Raw genomic sequence first — 23,150 nt, 5'->3', positions numbered from 1 at the left:
TAGATTAATAAAGTGATGCAAGGTAAAGACATTACTTGAGTGTTTTATAAAAATTTACCTTGATGGCTGTTCTTGACTGATCAGCATCTTGTGATTTGCTTGGTGGAATACCATAGCCCATCTGCAGCTTATCTGGGGTTGAGTCTCCTTCCTTTAAGTGCAGGATTGATTAATTAATATTTCAATTTGTAATGGAAAGGTGTCATTTTACCCAAATAGCAAATTATTCCTATTCAAATACATTGTTATCAAGCTACTATTTATGAGGGGTGATTGATAAGTTTGTGGCCTAAGGTAGAAGGAGTCAATTTTAGAAAACCTAGCACATTTATTTTTCAACATAGTCCCCTCTTACATGTACACACTTAGTCCAGCAGTCGTGGAGCATACGGATCCCTTCTTTGTAGAAGTGGTCCACAGCAGGGGTGATTGACAAGTTCGTGGACTAAGGTAGAAGGAGATGGGTTATACAGCTCTCGTTACATGCACGTGCAGTTCAACTCTTTGAGTGAAAATGCAGAAAGTTTGAAGTTTCTCCTCATCTCCTTCTACTTTAAGCCACAAACATATCAATTACCCCTGCTGTGGACCACTTCTGGAGGTCCAGGACGCCGACTCCTGCAAAGAAGGGATCCGTATGCTCCACGACTGCTGGACTAAGTGTGTAAATGTAGGAGGGGACTATGTTGAAAAATAAATGTGCTAGGTTTTCTAAAATTGACTCCTTCTACCTTAGGCCACAAACTTATCAATCACCCCTTGTAGTTAAAAAAGGTGAAAAAATTAGACTAACACAGCAGAATAAATGTAACTTGTAAAATAATGAGAATAAAACAACTGATATTACATTAAATTTTTTAAAAGTTTTCTTATTTATCTAATAAAGTCTTCCTCCCACCTTCCTCCCTTAACAAGACCTCCCAATAACTTGATATGTCAGAACAATTAATGGTTTTTAAAGCCTCATCATTCACCATCTCAATCTCTTCCAAAAATGCTTCGATAACAATTCTCGTTTCATCATTGAGTGGACTTTCATCCTCTGCATTCTCTTTGGATGACAAGGTTTTGTATTCATTAGATCTTCCAGCAATTTTCACTGTAGATGTCTCAGACAATACATCATTAAACTCAACATGGCATTCCATCAAATTCTTGCTTTGTTTCACTTCCCTCCTCTTCTTGGCTTTTAATGTTATCTTCATGTCATTCTCACAGCCAGTAGCTTCTTGTAATAAAACATCACTTTGCTGTGATGACATTTTCTGTAACTCATCTGGCTTTTCATTTATTTCAACTTCTCCCTGCACTTTCAGTTCTTTGATTAAATTTTCTTTCACATTCATCAAATTGGTATTTGCATTTTCTATTTGATTTATTTTATATTGTGCCGCAGTATTCGCAGTGGAATAATTCTCCAGTTCATTTTCCAGTTCTCTGACTTTTCCTAAAAGATGTTCATTCTCTTTTGTTAAGTGATGTATTGTTTCATGAACCATATTTGTCTTCTCACTCTCCATTTTGTCAATTTTGTTAATCAGGTGTTCATTTTCTTTCATCATCTCTTCAACTTTCTTTTTCAGTTCTGTCACCATATTAGTAAGAATTTTATCCTTGGATTTAAGCTCTGATAATCTTCCCTTCATTTCCACATTTTCTATGCTCAATGTTTCAATACTTTGATGACACTCTTTTAGTTTCTCTGCATTTTCTTGCTGCATGCAATTAAACTTGTCCTCCATCTTCTTCTTGTCTTCTTTCAATTGAGATATTTTCTGCAAATATTCTTCACTCTTTTGTTCAAACTCTGTTTCCATTGCTTGCTGGCTGGTTTCCAGTTTTGTAAGCTCATTTAGAAGCTCTTTATTTCTCTTCTCCAAAACCTCATTTTCTTTCCTCAAGTTGTTTTTCATTGATTCTTCTTCTTGTATCTTCCCTTTTGTCAATGCCTCAAGTTTCTGAGCCAAATGGTTCACTTCTCTCCCTGCAGCATATAATTCATCCTCCAATCTTCTCTTCTCTTCAGCTGAATCGAGTAACTGATTGTTCATACACTGCAGGCGAAGATCCATCTCTGCTTTCTCTTCCTGAAGCTCTCCTACTTCAGCTTTGAGGTTTGCAATGACTTCTTCTGTCACAGTATTTGTGTCTCCACTCACAGATTCTCCTTTCATGCTGCAAGGGGTCTTTGGTAGCATACAACTGGCTGCATCACTGCTACTGCAATCCACAAGCTCAGGTATGGCTAGTAAGTTCAACTTTGCAATTTCTTGGCTCCCAGGCTCCAAATGTTCAGGCTGTGATGTATTGGTGATGGTATCTTCAGGAATAGCAGCGTTACTTACTGATTCCTTGACCATTATTAGGACATCTCTAGATTGCCTGGTCTCTTGGTTTTCAATCATGGGGGAAGATAGGTCACAACACACAAATTGTCCTACTTCAGGCTTCAACAACTTGCCCAGTTCTCTTTGTGTTTCAGGTAACTGGAGGACTGTTCTGACCTAGATTTAAGACAATGATAAATTATGATTGGCTCTAAATACACAATAAATAGACAGCAGGAACAATCAACAGACAGTATGGGAAAGGGAGGGTGTGAATTGATCCTATTGTGGGAAAAGGAGAGTGGGAATTGGTTCTGGTGTGGGAATGGGAGGGTGGGAATTGGTCCCGGTGTGAGAAAGGGAGGGTACAATGTGGTCCAAGTGGGAATAGGGGGAATAAAAACTGGTCCTAGTGTAGGAAGGGGAAGGCAGGACCTGGTTCTGATGTGGGAGAGGGAGACCGGGAACTAATCCCACTGTGGGAAAGAGACAGTGGAAACTGGCACCGGTGTGGAAATGGGAGGGTGGGAACTGGCCCTGGTGACACAAAAAATAATTCAATTGTATTTAGTTGTGATTCCTCACCTCCTCCACGTCTCCAGTCCTAAGAATCTGCATCAGATCTGCCAAAATGCATGAGTTTGCTTGAAGCAGTGATATAAGCCATCCTTCCCTTACAGCCTCAGACAATTTAGGGTAACCACAGGCACATTCGGAAGCCAGCTCTGTTGGAAAGAGATGGTACACCAGAATATTAGCATAATGTATTTGTCAGGTCAATTATCCCATTTTTATTTTCCAAACCTGTGGAATGGATATCAATTAAATTTTTAAAAAAAATTACAATTAACAAACTTAGCTCATCAGGAAGTTAATCTGCACAATACATGAATTCTAGGAAAGTAAATTGCATTCTGTTGCATCTTGTAACTCATATCACATTCAAGCAAGACAAAATATTCCTGTAGGCGATCACAGACATTGTACTGGAATGGGAGCAGTGGAGGTGCATCGGCAACAGTTAGAAACTTAAAACTTGTTGGACAGTGGCAAGGTTAAAATGTAACACAGAGAGCTGGGGAAGGTTCAAATGTTGTCTTATCACTCTTCAGTTGAGACCCAACTGACAACTGCAGCAGGTATCAAACAGAGGAAAAAATATTCACTTCTAAGTTTCAGCCTAGGTATTTCTTAAGAATAACTAGTGAGTAATTAGCAACACATTTTTTTCAGAACATGTGGCAGCTTTGTGATTACATGCACAAAGAATGAAGCATTTGGATTGAAAAAGACACACCTCAGTGGAAGGTTAACTTTTGAAAGAATAGTTGTGCCCATGAGATAGTAACTGAAACTATGGTAGTCAGGTCACTCAAGGGTAAATTTAACTTCATTGTTATAACCACATGGGTCACATAATTGAATGACTCCATGTTTTACTATATAATGAGAGAAAGCTGCAAAAGAGATTAATGGCCCAAGAAAACACAAAATGTACACGCAAAGCTTGGAAAGCAACTGAGAAGGCACAGGATATGTACATCCCAAAGAGGAAGAAGTGTTCTAAGGGCAAGATGACACAACCGTGGTGAAAAGTCAAAGCCAGTATAAAAGCCAAAGAGAGGGCATATAATAGAGCAAAAATTAGTGGGAAGTTAGAGGATTGGGAAGCTTTTAAAAACCAACAGAAGGCAACTGAAAAGTCATTAAGCAGGTGAGGTGGAATACAAAAGTAAGCTAGCCAACAAGAGGATACCAAAAGTTTCTTCAGATACATTAAGTGTAAAAGAGAGGCAAGAATGGATTTTCAACCATTGGAAAATTATGCTGGAGAGGTAGTAATGGGGGATGAGAAAATGGTAGATGAACTGAATTAAGTATTTTGCATCAGTTTTCACTGTAGACACTAGCAGTATGGTGGAAGTTCCATAGTGTCAGGGGTCAGAAGTGTGTGAAGTTGCCATTGGTAGGGAGAAGTTTCTTGGTGAAATTGAAATAGATAAGTCACCTGGACCAGATGGTGTACACTCCAGGGTTCAGAAAGTGGTGGCTGAAGATATTATGGAGACATTAGCAATGATCTTTCAAGAATCAATTGACTCAGGCATGGTTCTGAAAGACTTGAAAATTGCACATCAGTCCACTCTCCAAGAAGGGAGAGAGACAGAAGAAAGGATATTATAGGCCAGTTAATCTAACCTCAGTGGTTGAGAAGACATTGGAATTGAAAGTTAAGGATGCGGTTTCTGGGTACTGGGAAGGACAAGATAAAATAGGCCGTAGTCAGCATGGTTTCTTGAAGGGAAAACCTTGTCTGACTAATCTGTTGGAATTCTTCGAAGAAATAACGAACAGGATGGAGAAAGGAGAATTGGTGGATATTGTGTACTTTCTCAGAATGTCTTTGACAAGGTGCCACTGATGAGGATGCCTAACAAGTTAAGGGCCCATGGTATTACAGGAAAGATTCTAGCATGGATAAAGCAGTAGCTGATTGGCAGGAGGCAAAATGTGGGAATAAAGGGAACCTTTTGTGCTTGTCTGCTAGTGACTAGTGCTGTTCCCCAGGGGTCTATATTGGGACTGCTTCTTTTTATGTTATATGTCAATGACTTGGATGACAGAATTGTTGGCTTTATTGCAAAGTTCGTTGACAATATGAAGATAGGTGCAGAGCCAGGTAGCTTTGAGGAAGTAGAGAGGCTACAGAGGAATTAGACAGATTAGGAGAATGGGCAAGGAAGTGGCTGATGGAATACAATGTCAGGAAGTGCATGATCATGCACTTTGGTAGAAGAAATAAAAATGTTGACTATTTTCTAAATGGAGAGAAAATTTAAAAATCTGAGGCGCAAAAGGACTTGGAAGTCCTTGTGCAGGATTGCCTAAAGGTTCATTTGCAGGTTGAGCCAGTGATGAGGAAGACAAATGCAATTTTAGCATTCATTTCAAGAGGACTAGAATATAAAAGCAAGGATATTCTGTTGAGGCTTCATAAGTCATTGATGAGGCCTCAGTTGGAGTATTGTGAGCAGTTTTGTGCCCATTAGCTTAGAAGGGATGTGCTGACATTGGACAGGGTTCAAAGGACGTTCACAAAAATGATTCCAGGATTGAATGGTTTGTCATATGAAGAGCGTCTGATGGCTCTGGGCCTATATTCACTAGAATTCAGAAGAATGAGGGATGACCTCACTGAAATCTATCCCATGGTGAAAGGCCTTGAAAGAGTGTATGTGGAGAGGATGTTTCCTATGGTGGGAGAGTCTAGGACCAGAGGGCACAGCTTCAGAATAGAGGATCGTCCTTTTAGAACGGAGATGAGGAGAAAATTCTTTAGCCAGCGAGTGTCAGTGTGTGGAATTCTTTGCCAGAGCTGGCTGTGAAATCCAAGTCCTTATGTATATTTAAGACAGAGATATGATAGATTCTTGATTAGTCAGGGCATGAGGCGTTATGGAGAGAAGGCAGGAGATGGGTGCCGAGAGGAAAATGGATCAACCATGATGAAATGGAGGAGCAGACTCGATGGGCTAAATAGCCTAATTCTGCTCCTATATCTTACGGTCTTAGAGTTGAATATCGTTATAACAGGTTAAAGTTTGGACAAGCAAGAAGACTTGTTGCTGAAGACTGCAGGTTTTTCTGCTTTCCTAGGAAGGACTCTGTAAAGCTTTGGACTCAGCATTTTCTGTTGAGTATTTCAAATGCACAGAATTAATAACCCAGTTACAACATTTCCATCACATCTGGAATATATTCTTCCTTTGGTCAGCAGTAGCCTGTAAAAACTCCCAGGCTTTCAAAGTATTTAGCTAAATATTAACTCTTTGATCATTCAGCTTTTTTGACTTTATTTTGTTTTCCTTATCATCAAATTAAATTTGGGTTTATTTAAATTGAAATACCACATGGCCCACAGCATATTTGTATTTTTGCTTCCTACCCTGCTGATTACTAAGCAGTTTTTGCTCTTTAGGGAATGACTGCAAAATCCCCGATTATAATTTCAGATCAATCACTGTTTTTCTTAATAACATCCAAACTTTGATTGCTTTCATGAGATGAAGCTAACCCAGCAGACACAATGCAGTAGTGTACAGAGAGTCACAGCAAATCTCTGTGAATCCCAAAAAGGAAAACTGAAAGTAAGAACATAACTTTTATAAGAATGAACTTAATAATATGTTGAGGTATGAGTTGCAACACTGAAGGAAGGAATAAATAAATCAGATGCCTGAACAAATCTGAAAGCACTTGTGCCAGAATCATAGAAACATAGAGCACAATTCAGGCCCTTTGGCCAACAAAGCTGTGCTGAACATGTCTCTACCTTAGAACTACCTAGGCTTTACCCATAGCCCTCTGTTCTTCTAAGCTCCACGTAGCCATCCAAGAGTCTCTTAAAAGACCCTATTGTTTCCACCTCCACCACCGGCAGCCCATTCCACGCATACTCACCACTCTCGGCGTAAAAAACTTACCCCTGACATCTCAGTACCTACTCCCAAGCACCTTAAAACTATACCCTCTCATGCTAACCATTTCAGCCCTGGGGAAAAGCCTCTGACTATCCACACGATCAATGCCTCTCATTATCTTATACACCTCTATCAGGTCACCTCTCATCCTCCGTCGCTCCAAGGAGAAAAGGCTGAGTTCACTCAACCTATTCTCATAAGGCATGCTCCCCAATCCAGGCAACGTCCTTGTAAATCTCCTCTGTACCCTTTCTATTGTTTCCACATCCTTCCTATAGTGAGGCGACCAGAATTGAGCACAGTACTCCAAGTGGGGTCTGACCAGGGTCCTGTATAGCTGCAACACTACCTCTCGGCTCTTAAACTCAATCCCATGATTGATGAAGGTCAATGCACTGTATGCTTTCTTAACCACAGAGTCAAGCTGCGCAGGACTCAGACCCCAAGATCCCTCTGATCCTCCACACTCTCAAGAGTCTTGCCATTAATGCTATATTCTGCCATCATATTTGACCTACCAAAATGCACCACTTCACACTTATCTGGGTTGAACTCCATCTGCCACTTCTCAGTCCAGTTTTGCATCCTATCAATGTCCCGCTGTAACTTCTGACAGCCCTCCACACTATCCACAACACACCCAACCTTTGTGTCATCAGCAAATTTACTAACCCATCCCTCCACTTCCTCATCCAGGCCATTTATAAAAATCATGAAGAGTAGGGGTCCCAGAACAGATCCCTGAGGCACACCACTGGTCACCGGTCTCCATGCAGAATATAACCCGTCTACAACCACTGTTTGCCTTCTGTGGGCAAGCCAGTTCTGGATCCACAAAGCAATGTCCCCTTGGATCCCATGCCTCCTTACTTTCTCAACAAGCCTTGCATGGGGTACCTTATCAAATGCCTTGCTAAAATCCATGTATACTACATCAATGGCTCTACCTTCATCAATGTGCTTAGTCACATTCTCAAAAAATTCAATCAGAATCCTAAGACACGACCTGCCTTTGACAAAGCCATGCTGACTACTCCTAATCATATTATGGCTCTCCAAATGTTCATAGATCCTGTCTCTCAGGATCTTCTCCATCAACTTACCAACCACTGAAGTAAGACTCACTGGCCTATAATTTCCTGGGCTATCCCTACTCCCTTTCTTCAATAAGGAAACATCCACAACCCTCCAATCCTCGAGAATCTCTCCCGTCCTCATTGATGATGCAAAGATCACTGCCAGAGGCTTAGCAATCTCCTCCCTCGCTTCCCACAGTAGCCTGGGGTACATCCCGTCCGGTCCCGGTGACTTATCCAACTTGATGCTTTCCAAATGCTCCAGCACCTCCTCTTTTTTAATATCTACGTTCTCAAGCTTTTCAGTCCACTGCAAGTCATCCATACAATCGTCAAGATCCTTTTCCGTAGTGAATACCGAAGCAAAGTACTCATTAAGTACCTCTGCTATTTCCTTCAGTTCCATACACACTTTTCCATTGTCACACTTGATTGGTCCTATTCTCTCATGTTTTATCCTCTTGCTCTTCACATACTTGTAGAATGCCTTGGGGTTTTCCTTAAACCCGTCCGCCAAGGCCTTTTCATGACCCCTTCTGGCTCTCTTAATTTCATTCTTAAGCTCCTTCCTGCTAGCCTTATAATCTTCTAGATTCATATCATTATCTAGTTTTTTGAACTTTTCGTATGCTTTTCTTTTCTTCTTGACTAGGCTTACAATAGCCTTTGTGCACCACGAATCTCACCCTACCATCCTTTCCATGTCTCATTTGAACATACCTACTCAGAACCCCATGCAAATATTCCCTGAACATTTGCCACATTTCTTCAGTAAGTTTCCCTGAGAACATCTGTTTCCAATTTATGCTTCCATGTTCTTGCATGATAGCCTCATAGTTTCCTTTATTCCAATTAGACATTTCCCTAACTTGTCTGTTCCAATCCCTCTCCAATGCTATGGTAAAGGAGATAGAATTGTGATTACTATCTCCAAAATGCTCTCCCACTGAGAGACCTGACACCTGACCAGGTTCATTTCCCAATACCAGATCAAGTACAGCCTCTCCTCTTGTAGGCTTATCTACATATTGTGTCAAGAGACCTTCCCGAACACACCTAACAAACTCCAACCCATCTAAACTCCTCACTCTAGGGAGATGCCAATCAATATTTGGGAAATTAAAATCTCCCACCACAACAACCCTGTTATTATTACTCCTTTCCAGAATCTGTCTCCCTATCTATCCTCAATGTCCCTGTTACTATTGGGTGGTCTATAAAAAACACCCAGTAGGGTTATTGATCCCTTCCTATTCCTAACTTCCACCCACAAAGACTCTGTAGACAACCCCTCCATGACTTCCTCTTTTTCTGCAGCCATGACACTATCTCTGATCAACAGTGCCACGCCCCCACCTCTTTTGCCTCCCTTCCTATCCTTTCTGAAACATTTAAAGCCTGGCACTTGAAATAGCCATTCTTGCTCAATCCTGATAAGATCTGAAATATCTTCACGCATCTAAATCAGTTAAAACAAATTCTTATTGATAGTTGTCTTTGTCAACATGAGAGTTACTGAGTAAAGGTTGGAGAGGTTAACTGCAAACTTTCATAATGCAATATCCCACTTGCAAGAATCATGGCCTCTTGAAGACACTGTCCAATGGAGGGAGTTTGAGTGTTCTTGTTCCGAGCTGAATCCAGTACAGCTGTCCACTTCTGCTGCATTAACTCTTCTCGAAATAAGATGTCTCCATTCTGTTTGCAACCAAAATATTTGAATAAATATACAGTATGTTCTCAGAGGCACAAAGGTAAAAGCTACATCAATTTGTTATATTTTGTAACTCTAATGCGTGAAACTAATTAATAATAAATACACAGAGCTAAAATGCAAGTCTAACTTCATATGTACTTTAAGGCAACAAATATGACATGGTGGCATAATGACCAATGTCACTTATGTACTTTTACATATAACTTGTAATGCATTACAAGCAACATAGAGTGCTTAGTCAAACAATATGTTTACAATATTACTGAAATATTAAATGCATAGCACAATTACATCTGAAATTAATGCTATACTGAGCACCTATTTGATGCGAATAACAAATAACATTTAACTAACCCATTCAAATGATCAACAAATTTAGTTTGTTGTTCATTGATCCTGTTTACAGTTACTGTTCTATAGATTTGCTAAGTATGTCCACAGAAAAAAGAATCTCAGGGTTGTATGTAGTGACATGTATGTACTCTGATAATAAATTTTACTTTGAACTTTGAAAATTGGCAATGAAAAATAAGGACCACACAAATGCAAAACCAATTCAATCTCTAATACTTTTTCCCCAAACATCTGACCGTATTACTTGTGATCCAATAAGCTATCATTTAGTTAAAAATGGCCAGAAACAATTGTGGTAACTTCTCAGTTTCTGGACAATTAATTTACAAATTTTCATAATGATGTCATTGACTCTTTAGCATACATGTCATTAATTTACAATTTATATTTTCTCTATTGAAGAGCACATTTAAAAAATTCTTCATTCCTCTTTTATCGATATCAATCATTCTGATACTACCAGGATTTATTGCTCTTCCCTAGTTGACCATGAGAATATGATGAAGCAATGCAGCAGTTCAAAAAGACAGCTCACCATTGCGTTCTCAATCACATTCCGAATCAGGTTGAATGATATGTCATGAAATTTGTTAACGTTGCAGCAGCAGTACAATGAAATACATGATAATATAGAAAGAAAAAATAAGTAAATCAATTACAGTAGTATGTATATGTACATTAAATAGTTAAATTAAAAATGTTGCAGCTATATAGGATCCTGTTCAGACCCCACTTGGAGTACTGTGCTCAGTTCTGGTCGCCTTACTACAGGAAGGATGTGGAAACTTTTAAAAGAGTGCAGAGGAGATTTATAAGGATGTTGCCTGGATTGGGGAGCATGCCTTATGAAACAGGTTGAGTGAACTCGGCCCTTTCTCCTTGGAGTGACGGAGGATGAGAGGTGACCTGATAGAGGTGTATAAAATGATGAGAGGCATTGATCATGTGGATAGTCAGAGGCTTTTTCCCAGGGCTGAAATGGCTAGCATGACAGGGCACAGTTTTAAGGTGCTTGGAAGAAGGTACAGAGGAGATGTCAGGGGTAAGTTTTTTGTGTGAGTGGTGAGTGCGTGGAATGGGCTGCCGGCGACGATGGTGGAGGTGGATACGATAGGGTCTTTTAAGAGACTCCTGGATAGGTACATGGAGCTTAGAAAAATAGAGTGCTATGGGTAACCCTAGGTAATTTCTGAGGTAAGGACATGTTCGGCACAGCTTCGTGGGCCGAAGGGCCTGTATTGTGCTGTAGGTTTTCTGTGTTTCTATATTTCTATGACATAGCTGTTTGTATTATCCAGCTGATCTAAGGCCATGTGAAAAGCCTTTGAGTTTGCATCTGCCTGTTGTGGTGATGGGAAAATTACAGTAGGTCCAGGTCCTTGCTGAGGCAGGTGTTGATTCATGACCAACCTCTCAAAGCATTTCATCACCATAACTGTCAATTATGGTTGCCAATCATAACTGATATGCAATAAACAATGGCCTTTTCAATGGATGATGAACCTTTGGAATTATCTACCCTGGAGTGACGGCTCAGTTACTAATTGCATTTAAGACAGGAATCTATAACACATCACATGTCTAAATTGTTTTTAAAGGGCAAACATAACCTAAAAGGTAGAGAGTACATTAACTGACTTCAGCATTCTTTTACCTGTAGCTGAGATCGCAAGTGGGTCAAGGAGTTTTTTAGTTCTCTGTACCTGTTGGATGAGCTCTCATCCTCCTAGTGATGGAAGGAAACAGAACATCAAATTAACTGACAGCTTCTTTGTTTCATTCCCACTCAGTTGCTTCACAAACCTTGAGCAGTTCCAGTTAATTGGGCTATTGGTTAATCAGGGCAGCCTCCATTTGGGACAACACTTAAAGAACAAAAACTAATCAAGAAAAAGGATGGGATTCCTTTTGTTTACTTGGGACACTCTGCTACTTAATTGGGACAGGAGATTGTTGCCATATAGTTTCTAACAAGCGTCAGTTGCGCACACTTGTGTGGCCATTAGACACTACACCAAACTTAGAGCAAACAGTTTGTAAATAGTGTCAGTTGTGTGCGTTTGTGTTCAAATAGCAATGATTTTTATTACTGATAGTTTGTAAGAAATAAGCAGTAAGGCAAATCAATAGCTTTGCTCACTGTGGTTTCATGTATTCAAGATAAGATAAAGTTTTATTTATCCCAAAGGAAATTATTGTCCCAAGGTTGCTTAGTCAGAAATATATACTTTAAAATACGAAAATACAAAATGTGCATTAAAAAGTAATAGTGCAAAATATAGATGTGCAATGAAACTATATACTTAGATCCTTAATGAGGAGGAGAAGTTGTAGAGTCTTATAACCACAGGAAGAAAGGATCTCCTGTGGTGTTCAGTGGTGCACCTCGGTGGAATCAGTCTGTTACTAAAGGTGCTCCTCTGTTTGTCCAGTATGTCATGGAGGGGGTGAGGGGGATTGTCCATAATGCTCCGTAGCTTCTGCAGCATCCTCCTCTCAGACACAACCACCAGGGAATCCAGTTCCACCCCCAGAACAAACTCTTATTCTGCTGCCCTGGCAGACTACAGAGTAGAATAGAATGCTGGCCACCACTGAGTCGTAGAACATCTGCAGCATAGTACCGTAGTTGTTGAATGACTGAAGCCATCTCAGGAAGTACAGTCTGCTCTATCCCTTCTTGTACAGAGCCTCTTTATTTTTAGTCCAGTCCAGTTTATCATCCAGATGAGTTCCCAGGTATTTATAGTCCCGGACTACTTCCTCATCCTTTCCCTTGATGGAGCTGGGAATGCAGGGTGTTTTCAGCTTCCTGAAGTCCACCACTAACTCCTTTGTCTTAGTGATGTTGACCTGCAGATGATTCAGCCACAGCACTCTTCTGTACTCAGCCCCTTGACCCCAGCTGATATGGCCCACAACTGCCGAATCATCCAAACATTTCTGCGGGTGGCAGGAATCCAAGTTGTACCTGAAGTTCAAGGTGTAGATGAAGAACAGGAAGAGGAATAGGGCAGTCCCCCAAGGTGCTCCTGTGCTGCTAATCACACTACCTGATACACAGCTCTGCAATCTCACATATTCAGGCTTGCAGATTCAAGAAAAAGCCAAGAGTGAAAATGAAATGATTTCACTACTTCAACAAATAAGGAACTATGAAGGATTTGGAGTTATTGAAAATAATCATGAACGTTACAATGAAAATTTGGAGGATTCAATGATCAAATCCTTGACCTCGATACCTTGCTGTGCAACTGGATCCTGGATTTCCTCACGTGCAGACCCCAGCTAGTTCAGATTGGCAACATCACCTCCATAATCTCCCTCAGCACAGGTGCACCCTTAGCCCCCGCTCTGCTATACTGTGAGGCTAAGCACAGCTCCAGTGCCATATTTGAGTTTACCGATGACACCACTGTTGTTGGCTGAATCAACGGTGGTGACAAAGCATATAGGAGGGAGATTGAAAATCTGGCTGAATGGTGCCACAACAACAACCTTTCACTCAATGTCAGCAAGACCAAGGAGATGATTATTGATATAAGAGGAGGAAACCTAAGGTCAATTAGCCAGTCCTCATTAGGGGATCAGAGGTGGAAAGGGTCAGCAACTTTAAAATCCTTGGCGTTATCATTTCAGAGGATGTGTCCTGGGTCCAGCATGTATGTGCCATTATGAAGAAAGTATAGCAACGCCTCTACTTTCTTAACAGTTTGCAAAAATTCGACATGTCATCTAAAACTCTGACAAACTTCTGTAGATGTGTGGTGGAGAATATATCGCCTAATTGTAACACAGCCTGGTATGGGAACGCCAATGCCCTTGTACAGAAAAGCCTACAAAAAGTTGTGGATACGGCCCAGTCCATCCCCACCTCTTTGCAAATCCAGGTCATGCTCTCTCCTCACTGATGAAATCAGAAAGAAGGTACAAGAGCCTCAGGGCCCACACCACTTGGTTCAGGAAGAGTTATTACCCCTCAACCATCAGAAACTTGAACCAGAGGCAATAACTTCACTCAACTCACTTGCTCCTTCACTAAACTGTTCCCACAACCTATGGACTCACTTTCAAGGACTCTGCATCTTATGTTCTTGATACTTATTTATTCATTTATTTATTTATTATTATTCTTTCTTTTTTATTCCTCTTTCTTTTTGTATTTGCACAGTTTGTTGTTTTCTTTTGCACATTGGTTGTTGTCCATTCTGTTGGGACTGGTCCTTCATTGATTCTATTGTGTTTCTTGTATTTACTATGATTGCTGGCAAGAAAATGAATCTCAAGGTTGTACATGGTGAAAAATACGTACTTTGAACATTGAAAGCATTGTATGAAGGCAGTACATTATCTGCATTGGATGTCTGCATTGATTTTGTTTGTTTACAGTCAATCAAAATAACACAGCAGCATATAGTGGATGAATTCCTCCATTGATAACTATTAGGAACTAATGCATAATTTTCTAATACTGTAGTAGTGTTAGTGGTATTCTAATTTGTTTTATACTACATTTAAATACATAATTTGTTACACAGATAAATGGCAGTTTGTCATTTTTATGCTTTTTTATCTATTTCCATGAAACTTCGGCTAATTGCAGCAGCTGCTTATCCAGGCCAAAATGTACTTGTCCTGATATGCCCCAGTTAACCAGAATTCACAGCAGATGTTTTAAATGTTTTTTTTTCAGTCTGATACACTTAAAGGTTCAATTAGATGATCTGGAAGAAACAAGCCCAAGAGTTCTGATTTTTCTCTTTGAAGATTTTGACTACATTATTAAATTCATGCAAAGGAAATATTAGAATGTTTACCATATGTTGAAACACTGCATTGCAGAGGCTGCTCAGGTGCTTATATTTTGAGGATGCCTGAAAGGGAAACAAAATAATTATTTTAACAATTGTTATTAACACAGGCAGTCTGTGCTTTCTCCCTCAGCTCCCTGGGAAAATTTGCTTCATACTGAAAACATTAACTTTATACATAAGCAGCTGAATCCTGGAACTAGTGTTATGGACTTATCAACGGGATTTGACTGATGTGAAAGTTTGTCACTGAAATTCACATCAATTCTATTAATCTCTTACGTTTAATAACCGCCTAATAGATTCTTTGCCTAACTGGTGACAAGTGCTATCAATGAGTCTTGTTTGCTGTAGCCTTTCTTAACACTTATGTTGCACATATGACCTGTACCAAGGCCTAGATTTTTGACTAACAATTCTTGATATCTCATTGAAACAAATAAAGGGCTTGAGAAGATGATTGTTCCCAAGGATTGCAGTCTCCGAATAAGCATAAGCATTTGGGACTGAAATATGGAGAAAATCATTCAGACAGGAGCTTATGAATCTTTAGAATTCTCCAACAAGGAATGTTGTCGAGTCTCAGTACTGATTGATTTGAAAACAGAAATTGATAGATTTTTAAATATTTGAAGAATGAATATATGGATGGGCCAGGAAAATTGTGTTGCCTTAGAACATCGACAAGGTTGAAGGAGCCAAATAGCCTACTTCCGTTCTTCCTAGTTACGTCCTTATAGCATTACTGGCGTAAGTGCCAGCACTGAGTAAAGCACACAGGGTACCCACATGTGACCTGGAATTACTGCGAAGTTGCTTCAGGACTATGCACCTCTCCTTCAATCCAGAGACAACACATGCTGATTTTTTTTTCCTAAATAACATTGAACTGGGAATGTCCTTAATGTTTTCCTCTATAGATGATGTTTTAACGATGATTAGCTTACCTAAAGATCCTTAGCTTCCCCACAGATATGACTGTCTCCTACAAAGCCCATCTTAGCAACATACATCCCAACAATAAAAGCCAGAACAACACGCAAGACACTGGAGGAACCCAATTGGTCAGGCAGCATCTACCAAGGGAACTGATAGTCAATATTTTGGATTGAAATGAAGAGTCTCGAACCAAAATATCAACTGTGCATTACCCTCTATGGATGCAACTCGACCTGCTGAATTCCTTTAGCATCTTGAACGTTGCTCTAGATTTCAGCATCTGTAGTCTAGCTTATAAGTCAGAAGCTTGCTGGTCTCCACACCAGGGAACTGTTGCAGTAGGTGTCCATCTTACTTATTCATCAAAAGCCACTCCACTGTACTAGCTAGGTATTGGCCTGTTTAAGGAGCATTGCAGCCCCTCCCTCTACCTGCTGTTTAACTGATGATGCCACGGCACTGGTAGAGTTTAAATCTAGTGTGTGGAAACCATGGCTCTCTTTTCACTCTCCGGGGCACCAAGGGCAGCTGGCACCATGGAAACATTAAACAGTAGAAGTGTGCTGCAGTAAAGAGGGCCCTGACACACACTTTAGATAAGTATTTCCTACACTGTGTATATTTGGTGTCTGCTTTGTCCTGCCACTTCAGGTGCTCAGTTTAGAGGAGCATTTGTAACCAAGTGTAACTTGAAGAGTTTACTGAATGTATAGAGTCTGTCTTGTCTTGTAAGTAAATAGTTAACCTACTTTTACTGGTAGTGAGTGTCTTCTGTCCCCACTCACTGAACCCAAGAACCTATTGGCACTGCAAACAGGGTTCAGTGATTGAAACGAAGATGAATATCTTAAAAAGGAAAAGTAAGAGAATGAAACACCCCCCCACCCCCCATGTGAGGAGAGCCAACAACAGTGTAGGATTTGGGAGTCCTGCAACCCACTGGCAGGCTACAGGACACTCATAGACTGTTCAGACAAGCTGGACACCCACTGGGTGAAAATGGAACATCACATCATGTCTGTCCTGAGTGAGATTGGGTTGGCTAAGACAGAGAGGAGCTGGAGGGGTGCTGGCAGCCATCGAAAAGCAGCAGCATGAGACAACCTCACAGAAAGAGAAAGAGATAGCCAGCGTGCAAAAGCAGCACCTGTACAGTCAGACTGTTGGCCACGCGGTCCCAGTCCCAGCAGGGGGCCGCCGACACATTGACCCTCCAGCCTCTATGGAACAGGGTGAGGGAGAGGAACAGTGTGAGGGAGAGGGACAGTGTGCGGGAGAGGGACAGTGTGAGGGAGAGGGACAGTGTGAGGGAGAGGGACAGTGTGACGGAGAGGATCAGGGTGAGGGAGAGGGACAGGGTGTGGGAGAGCGACAGGGTGAGGGAGAGGGACAGTGTGAGGGAGAGGGACAGTGTGAGGGAGAGGGACAGGGTGAGGGAGAGGGACCTGGGAAGGATAACACAGTGTGTCTCGCCGAGAGTTCTCTGCTGAGGAACTGGTGGAGTTGGGAGGCAAGTATTGATGGAAGCCAGGAGAGCTACTGCCCATGTGGTTGCTGAGGATCTGGGATGAGAGGAGCACCTGAGTAAGATCATCCAACAGGGAGATGGATGTCCTGGGTGGGGTGGGAGGGCTTGTCATCCCACCACATGATTAACAATGCCCTGAGCGTGCCACCTGCTTTCCATGGGCTTGATGAATCAATATGGGGCAGAGTGATAGTGGTGGTTAAGATATCTCTCACTCTTTGAGTGAGATTTGCAGCCCTGGGAGGAGTAGAGCACTGTGGAGGCAGGGACCAAAGCCCTTCGCCAGGGGTGTATACGTTGGTGACAGTGACCCACTGGAGGGTCATAGATTCACTTTGACCATGGTGGCCAAAGTATTTACTTAAAGCAGCAGCTCTCAGTTTAAAGGGAGTGGTGCAGCCCTTATTGAGGCCAGAGACAGGGGGTACTGTAGATATTAGAAAATTAAAGGGAATAGAGTAGGTGGGGGAAGGTCCCCTGTCATTGGGTGCTCAAGTTAGACAGACAGCATGGGAGTGGAAGGCTCTGCATAACCTATAAGGACAAGTTTTTGGTGTTTCTCAAAGCCGGGGTCCTGAGGGAGCAGCATAACTGGGGTTTCCACTCCCACCCTCTATGCCCTGTGGAGGGAGTACTGCCAGGTGTAGAGAGGCAAGGAAGCCATTAAGAGAGAAGGGTCATTCTCCAAGCCCTCCCCCGATAAGAGCTCCTTCTGTCCACATGATCCCTCGCATTCCGCTCTCTGGGATCCCTATGTCTCTCGTTGGATGCTCTGCAAGAGGCTTGGATGGAACTTCAGCAGCAGCAGGGGTCGGCTGGTGGGTTGCGACTTCCTGGCCCACTCTCTTAGGGAGGGGAGTTGTCATTCGCCCTGCACCATCCCCCTGTAATAAAATGTGAATCATTTAAGTTCAAAAAAATGTGGGAGAGAGAGCACGAGAGAACAAAAGAGAGACTGAGAGAGGTGATTGCTAAGTCTGTCATGTGTTAGTATTGGAAGGGTGCTTGAATTAATCCTACACTTCAGCAGAAGTGGGGACCGATTGAAGTATTTCGCCAGTTGGTGAAGTGATTTTGCAGGAGCTTCTATCTTTTAAGAGGACTATCCTTTAAGAAATTATGTGAATGTGTTAATGTGTCGCTGGCATAAATAATGCATAACCAAATCCATGTTGGGTATGGACATTTTGGCTAAAAGAGGATGAGGGATGACCTAATGCAAGTTCCAGACTACTGTTTGATCTACTTGGCAAGTCTGCCATTGCAGGTACATAATTTTCACCTGATAACATGATAGGTGTTGCAAATCAACACATTTCATATCATATGCGACAGCTGTGATGAACCTGATTCCAACTCTGATTCTTCCGGATAGCTGGAGCAGACAAATGTTTCCTGTTGTTTACGAATAGCGGTAGGATTGCTGAATATCAAATGAATATTCCCTGTTGCTGGATTATTCCATGCTAATATTTTGTGGCATTTGATGACCTGGATTATAGAAGACAAACCAAATTTGACTTCATCTAAGAATTCTTGCTCATTCTTGCTTAATAATCACGACTTGGGTCACTATCCCTAGCTACTTCAGGATATTCTGCAATAGCAAACAAGTCCTTCACAGTCAGCTCCCACCACTCAGGGTCTCAAGAGTACATGGAGTTCAACATATTCTCATGAAGGTAATGCTTTATTTATTATTGAAATAAGATTTCAAAATTTTAACTTTTCTTTTTCCCTCAGATATTGATTCTTTTTATCAAAAATTCTTCTCTGTTTAATTGTTTCAGATTCTGTGACTCCACTCCTGAACAAAACTCGTCTCTGAGTTTATTCTCACTTTTCCAGCCTTGTTCTCTCACTTTCTCTTTCTATCATGCATACATTATTGACAAATTAATAATTCATCACTCAATTATGATACAACATGAACAAGCAGAGTATCAATAAAGGAATGTGTTGCTAAATTTTATTTAAACTGTGAGCACAATCTCCAGAATCATCTGTATTTTACAGTGAGATAATCTACCATCAAAATGTTGATAGAGGCCAATGATAAATATTTTGATATTTTCCAAATCTGCTGTGCATCATTTCAAGTTGATTTCAAATATACAAGCACAGGCATAGTGCAATCAACTGAGATCTCAAGGTTGTTTAGTTCTTGATCACTGTTCTGGCTAATGTTTATTTCCCAAGCAACACAATAAAACATATATTCAGGCCTCTAGCTCTATTGCAGTGGATTATTACTGGTGTGAGTTAGGGGTCACATGGAAATTTCTCTCAGTTTCTTTTGCAAAACACCATTGCAGCAGTGGTTATGCCTTGGACTGAAATTCAAAATTTAGTTCAGTTGATTTCAGTGGAACAGTATTTCAGATGAGTAGTACAACACAAAATGGATTTCATGTAAGTAACTACTTCTTAATATTTAAACTGTAAATTCAACATTGGTTACTTTTAAATGGCTAGAAAATAAAATTGAAACTGGGGCTAAAAAGGATGCTAATTTGAAATGCAAGTCCTTGGTCAGATCCCACTTCGAGTACTATGTTCAGTTCTGGTCACCTCACTACAGGAAGGATGTGGATACAATAGAAAGAGTGCAGAGGAGATTTACAAGGATGTTGCCTGGATTGGAGAGTGTGCCTTTTGAGAATAGGTTGAGCGAACTTGGCCTTTCCTCCTTGGAGCAATGGAGGATGAGAGATGACCTGGTAAAAGATGATGAGAGGCTTTAATTGTGTAGATAGCCAGAGACTTTTTCCCAGGGCTGTAGATTTCTATTCAGCTCAACTAACAAGGACCAAAATTGCTCCATATTTATTTGCTAGTTTATAAGGTACGTTTATGCTGCACTTACAACTCAGGATGCATTCCTATAAACTAGATTGCAAATATAATCAGCACTGAAAGCCAAAGGCGTTTCCCCAGGCTCAAATGGCTAACACGAGGGGTTATAGTTTTAAGGTGCTTGGAAATAGGTACAGAGGGGATGTCAGGGCTGTTTTTTCACCCAGAGAGTGGTGGGTGCTTGGAATGTACTGCCAGCAGCAGTGGTGGAAGTGGATACAATAGGGTCGTTTAACAGCTTCTTATTGGCACAACATTGTGGGCTGAAGGGCCTGTAATGTGCTGTAAACTTCTATGTTCTATGTTCTATGAAAGGAGTTCATAGTAAGGTTAGAATTAGAGTGACATGCCAGGATCTTCACACAATCCTATGCCCTGCTCACTGCTGCTGTGTTAGGAAAGTTGGCACAAAACTCTCGCCCTACCCACCATCGCGGGGTGCTGTACAAGCATGAGAGGTTCAGGAAGCTGCACAGCTCTCACCGTCTCTAATGCTGCACTGGGAACATGTAACAGTACAGCTCAGGCCTTCCTTTCATCCCAGAGTGCCAATTTAAACTGCGCACCTGCCTGCACATAATGCATCTCCCACTAATCCTGTGCCTATCTAAATGCCTCTTAAATGTTGCTTCTAACAGTGCATTCCATGCACTAACACTCTCTGTGTAAAAAAACTTGCCTCATGTATCTCCTTTAAACTTTACCCCTCTTACCTTAAAGCTTTGCCCTCGAGTACTTGGCAATTCCACCCCAGGAGAAAGACTCTGATCGTCTACCCTATCTATGCCTCTCATGCTTTTATAGAATTCCATCAGGCATCCCCTCACACTTTGATGCTCTATAGATAGGAATCTACGTTTGTCCAATCTCTCCTTATAACTAATACTAATGATATGAATTCCTGCCGTCCTATGTCATTCCAACTCCACAGCTCAGTGTGGAGAGGTTGTTGATGAGGGCTGATGTCAGGCAGGTCAGGGAGGTCAATGCATCCAGCACCCTTGCCGGACGTTGACAGGCTGCACGGGATCTGTGGTTTCTCACATCACCTCCTTTCGGATGTGATAGAAGCTGTAGTTCTGCTGTACTGCAGCAAGCTCAAGGGCCAGCAACCACCACTGAGCTTGTCACCAGAGAAACTGGGGAGAGATGCCATGCCAAAACAAGAGGAAGAGGTGCCTGCAACAGCAGTGGCACAGATAGTGGAGTTGATGCTTCACCATGCCAGTGACTCGGGTTCAATGCTGACTTTGGCATTACCTATGTGGAATGCCTGTGGCTGCATGGGTTTCCCCCCCATTCCAAAGACGCGCATATTGATCAGTTAACTGGCCGCTGTAAGTTGCTGCCAGCGTGTGGGAGAGTGGGAGAACCTGGCAGAGTTGAAGGGCGAAGAATAAGAAGCAGATTAATGAAGAATTAATGTAAATAGGAAGAGGGTTGGTGATACTGGCATGGACTTGGTGAGGAAAGGGATATGTTTCCATGCTCTATAATTCTCTATGAACAGGTTGACACATGGAACAGCCACTGCCAGTCTCCAGCAGAGGCCTACGCTCAATGTGCTGACAAGGATGCATCCCTGAACCATCTCCCCTTCATCCCACAAATCTCCGCACTGCTTCACCCAGCTCCCCAAAAATTTGCCATTTTACAACTCTTCACACAGAGCCATGGGCAATTCATTGCTGCGGGAATGCTAGGGAGAACAATGGTTCATCACGATCCCCATGCCCATGTCCCTGGCACAGCTGCAGACTGGGCAGTGGTTTACTTCAGCTTCCCAACACCCAGCATTACAATGGGAAGGGCAGGGATCCACACCAGATTTCCAATGCAGCAGCCACAGACAGAGCGGAGGTAATTTTTCGCTGTCAGTGATCAAATCATTAATCAATGAAAGACCGGCATTTTCCTTGGTGCCCTAATTATTATTTATCTCTCAGTCAATATCATCAGGATAATCAGGTTGAGGTTATTAACTTCAGGCTGTCTGGATTCTCTGCAGCCTTGAAAACAGTACTGTGGCCAATATTTACCCCACAGCAAACATTATTTAAGAAGATTATCGCTCATTATGAGATTATCATTTGTGGAGCCAGGCTGCCACATTTCCTACTTTACAACTATGATTATATTTCTAAAGCACTTGATTAAATAGGTTCTATATAACTGTACCTCTTTTCTTTCATTACTATGAATGGGATAGAGATATTGAGATTGCTCTTAATTATGACAGTCTGAATTTCTTCCTTGGGTTTTATATTTAATGATAGCTGCTGGTCTACATCTGGTATGCACTGTGATTGCACGTTCATCAGTGGCATAATGCATCCCATTTCTTCCTAATATTGTAGAACCGGAGAGCTTCACAGTGAGATCAAGTGAAAGGCCACACTAAAACCAAAGGAACTCAAATAAAGTATTGCTTAATATGAAAGCTGCATCCAACACTTTGCAAAGGAAAATGTTCTTATGTTAAACTGAGAATGGCTTTCATTAAAAAAGCAGAGTACTGTTGAAGGTGCTGCTTGTGACTGATTGTTCTGACCGAACTGGGAAATTTGTCCAAAGATATAACTGCAATCATCAGTAGACCAGCATCAATAGGAGAGGATGCCAAGAAGATATAAAAACATAAAACAATTTATAACACAACAGAAAATTCTGGATCAATTCTGCAGATCAGGATCTGTTTTTGGAATATTGAAATGGAGATGAACCAATAAAAAGGTACACAAAATTATTTTGAAACTAAAATACTTAGAAGATTTCAGCTAACACATTATAAAGCAACATAAAATCTGGAAACCTGCCAGTTCACTGCAATACCATAACATAGTAGCTTTGACAGTGTATATTCTGACATTCATTAACGTGTGGGGGATGCCACTCAATTATCAGCAGTACCGTGACTTTTTATAATGGGTATGGAAAAAGCACATGTGGTATTGTGAGAGAAGCAGCCACCTACCAGCTGGCACAGCTGGTGTCAATGGCATGCACCTTCTCATTTTTATATCACTGCTAATCAGGCCGACTCTTGGACTGTTGGAACAGA

At 41.3% G+C, this 23,150-nt stretch overlaps 1 protein-coding gene across 1 annotated transcript in view; it reads right to left on the bottom strand.

Annotated features, from left to right (window-relative positions):
- The window catches only part of LOC140196676 (uncharacterized), a 150,813-nt gene that overhangs the window by 95,899 nt on the left and 31,764 nt on the right, over nucleotides 1-23,150 (bottom strand). Inside the window, exons 6-11 of the mRNA XM_072256282.1 lie at nucleotides 14,773-14,829; nucleotides 11,610-11,681; nucleotides 9,453-9,582; nucleotides 2,913-3,052; nucleotides 975-2,504; nucleotides 59-151 (exon numbers count right to left, since the gene is read on the bottom strand). Coding sequence (XP_072112383.1) covers nucleotides 59-151; nucleotides 975-2,504; nucleotides 2,913-3,052; nucleotides 9,453-9,582; nucleotides 11,610-11,681; nucleotides 14,773-14,829 — 2,022 coding nt within the window. The remainder of the gene's footprint in view (nucleotides 1-58; nucleotides 152-974; nucleotides 2,505-2,912; nucleotides 3,053-9,452; nucleotides 9,583-11,609; nucleotides 11,682-14,772; nucleotides 14,830-23,150) is intronic.

This window comes from Mobula birostris, chromosome 4 (genome assembly GCF_030028105.1).
Source record: "Mobula birostris isolate sMobBir1 chromosome 4, sMobBir1.hap1, whole genome shotgun sequence".
Lineage (NCBI taxonomy): Eukaryota > Metazoa > Chordata > Chondrichthyes > Myliobatiformes > Myliobatidae > Mobula > Mobula birostris.
The sequence above is the reverse complement of the archived record's forward strand: the minus strand, read 5'-3'. Positions and strand labels throughout refer to the sequence as shown.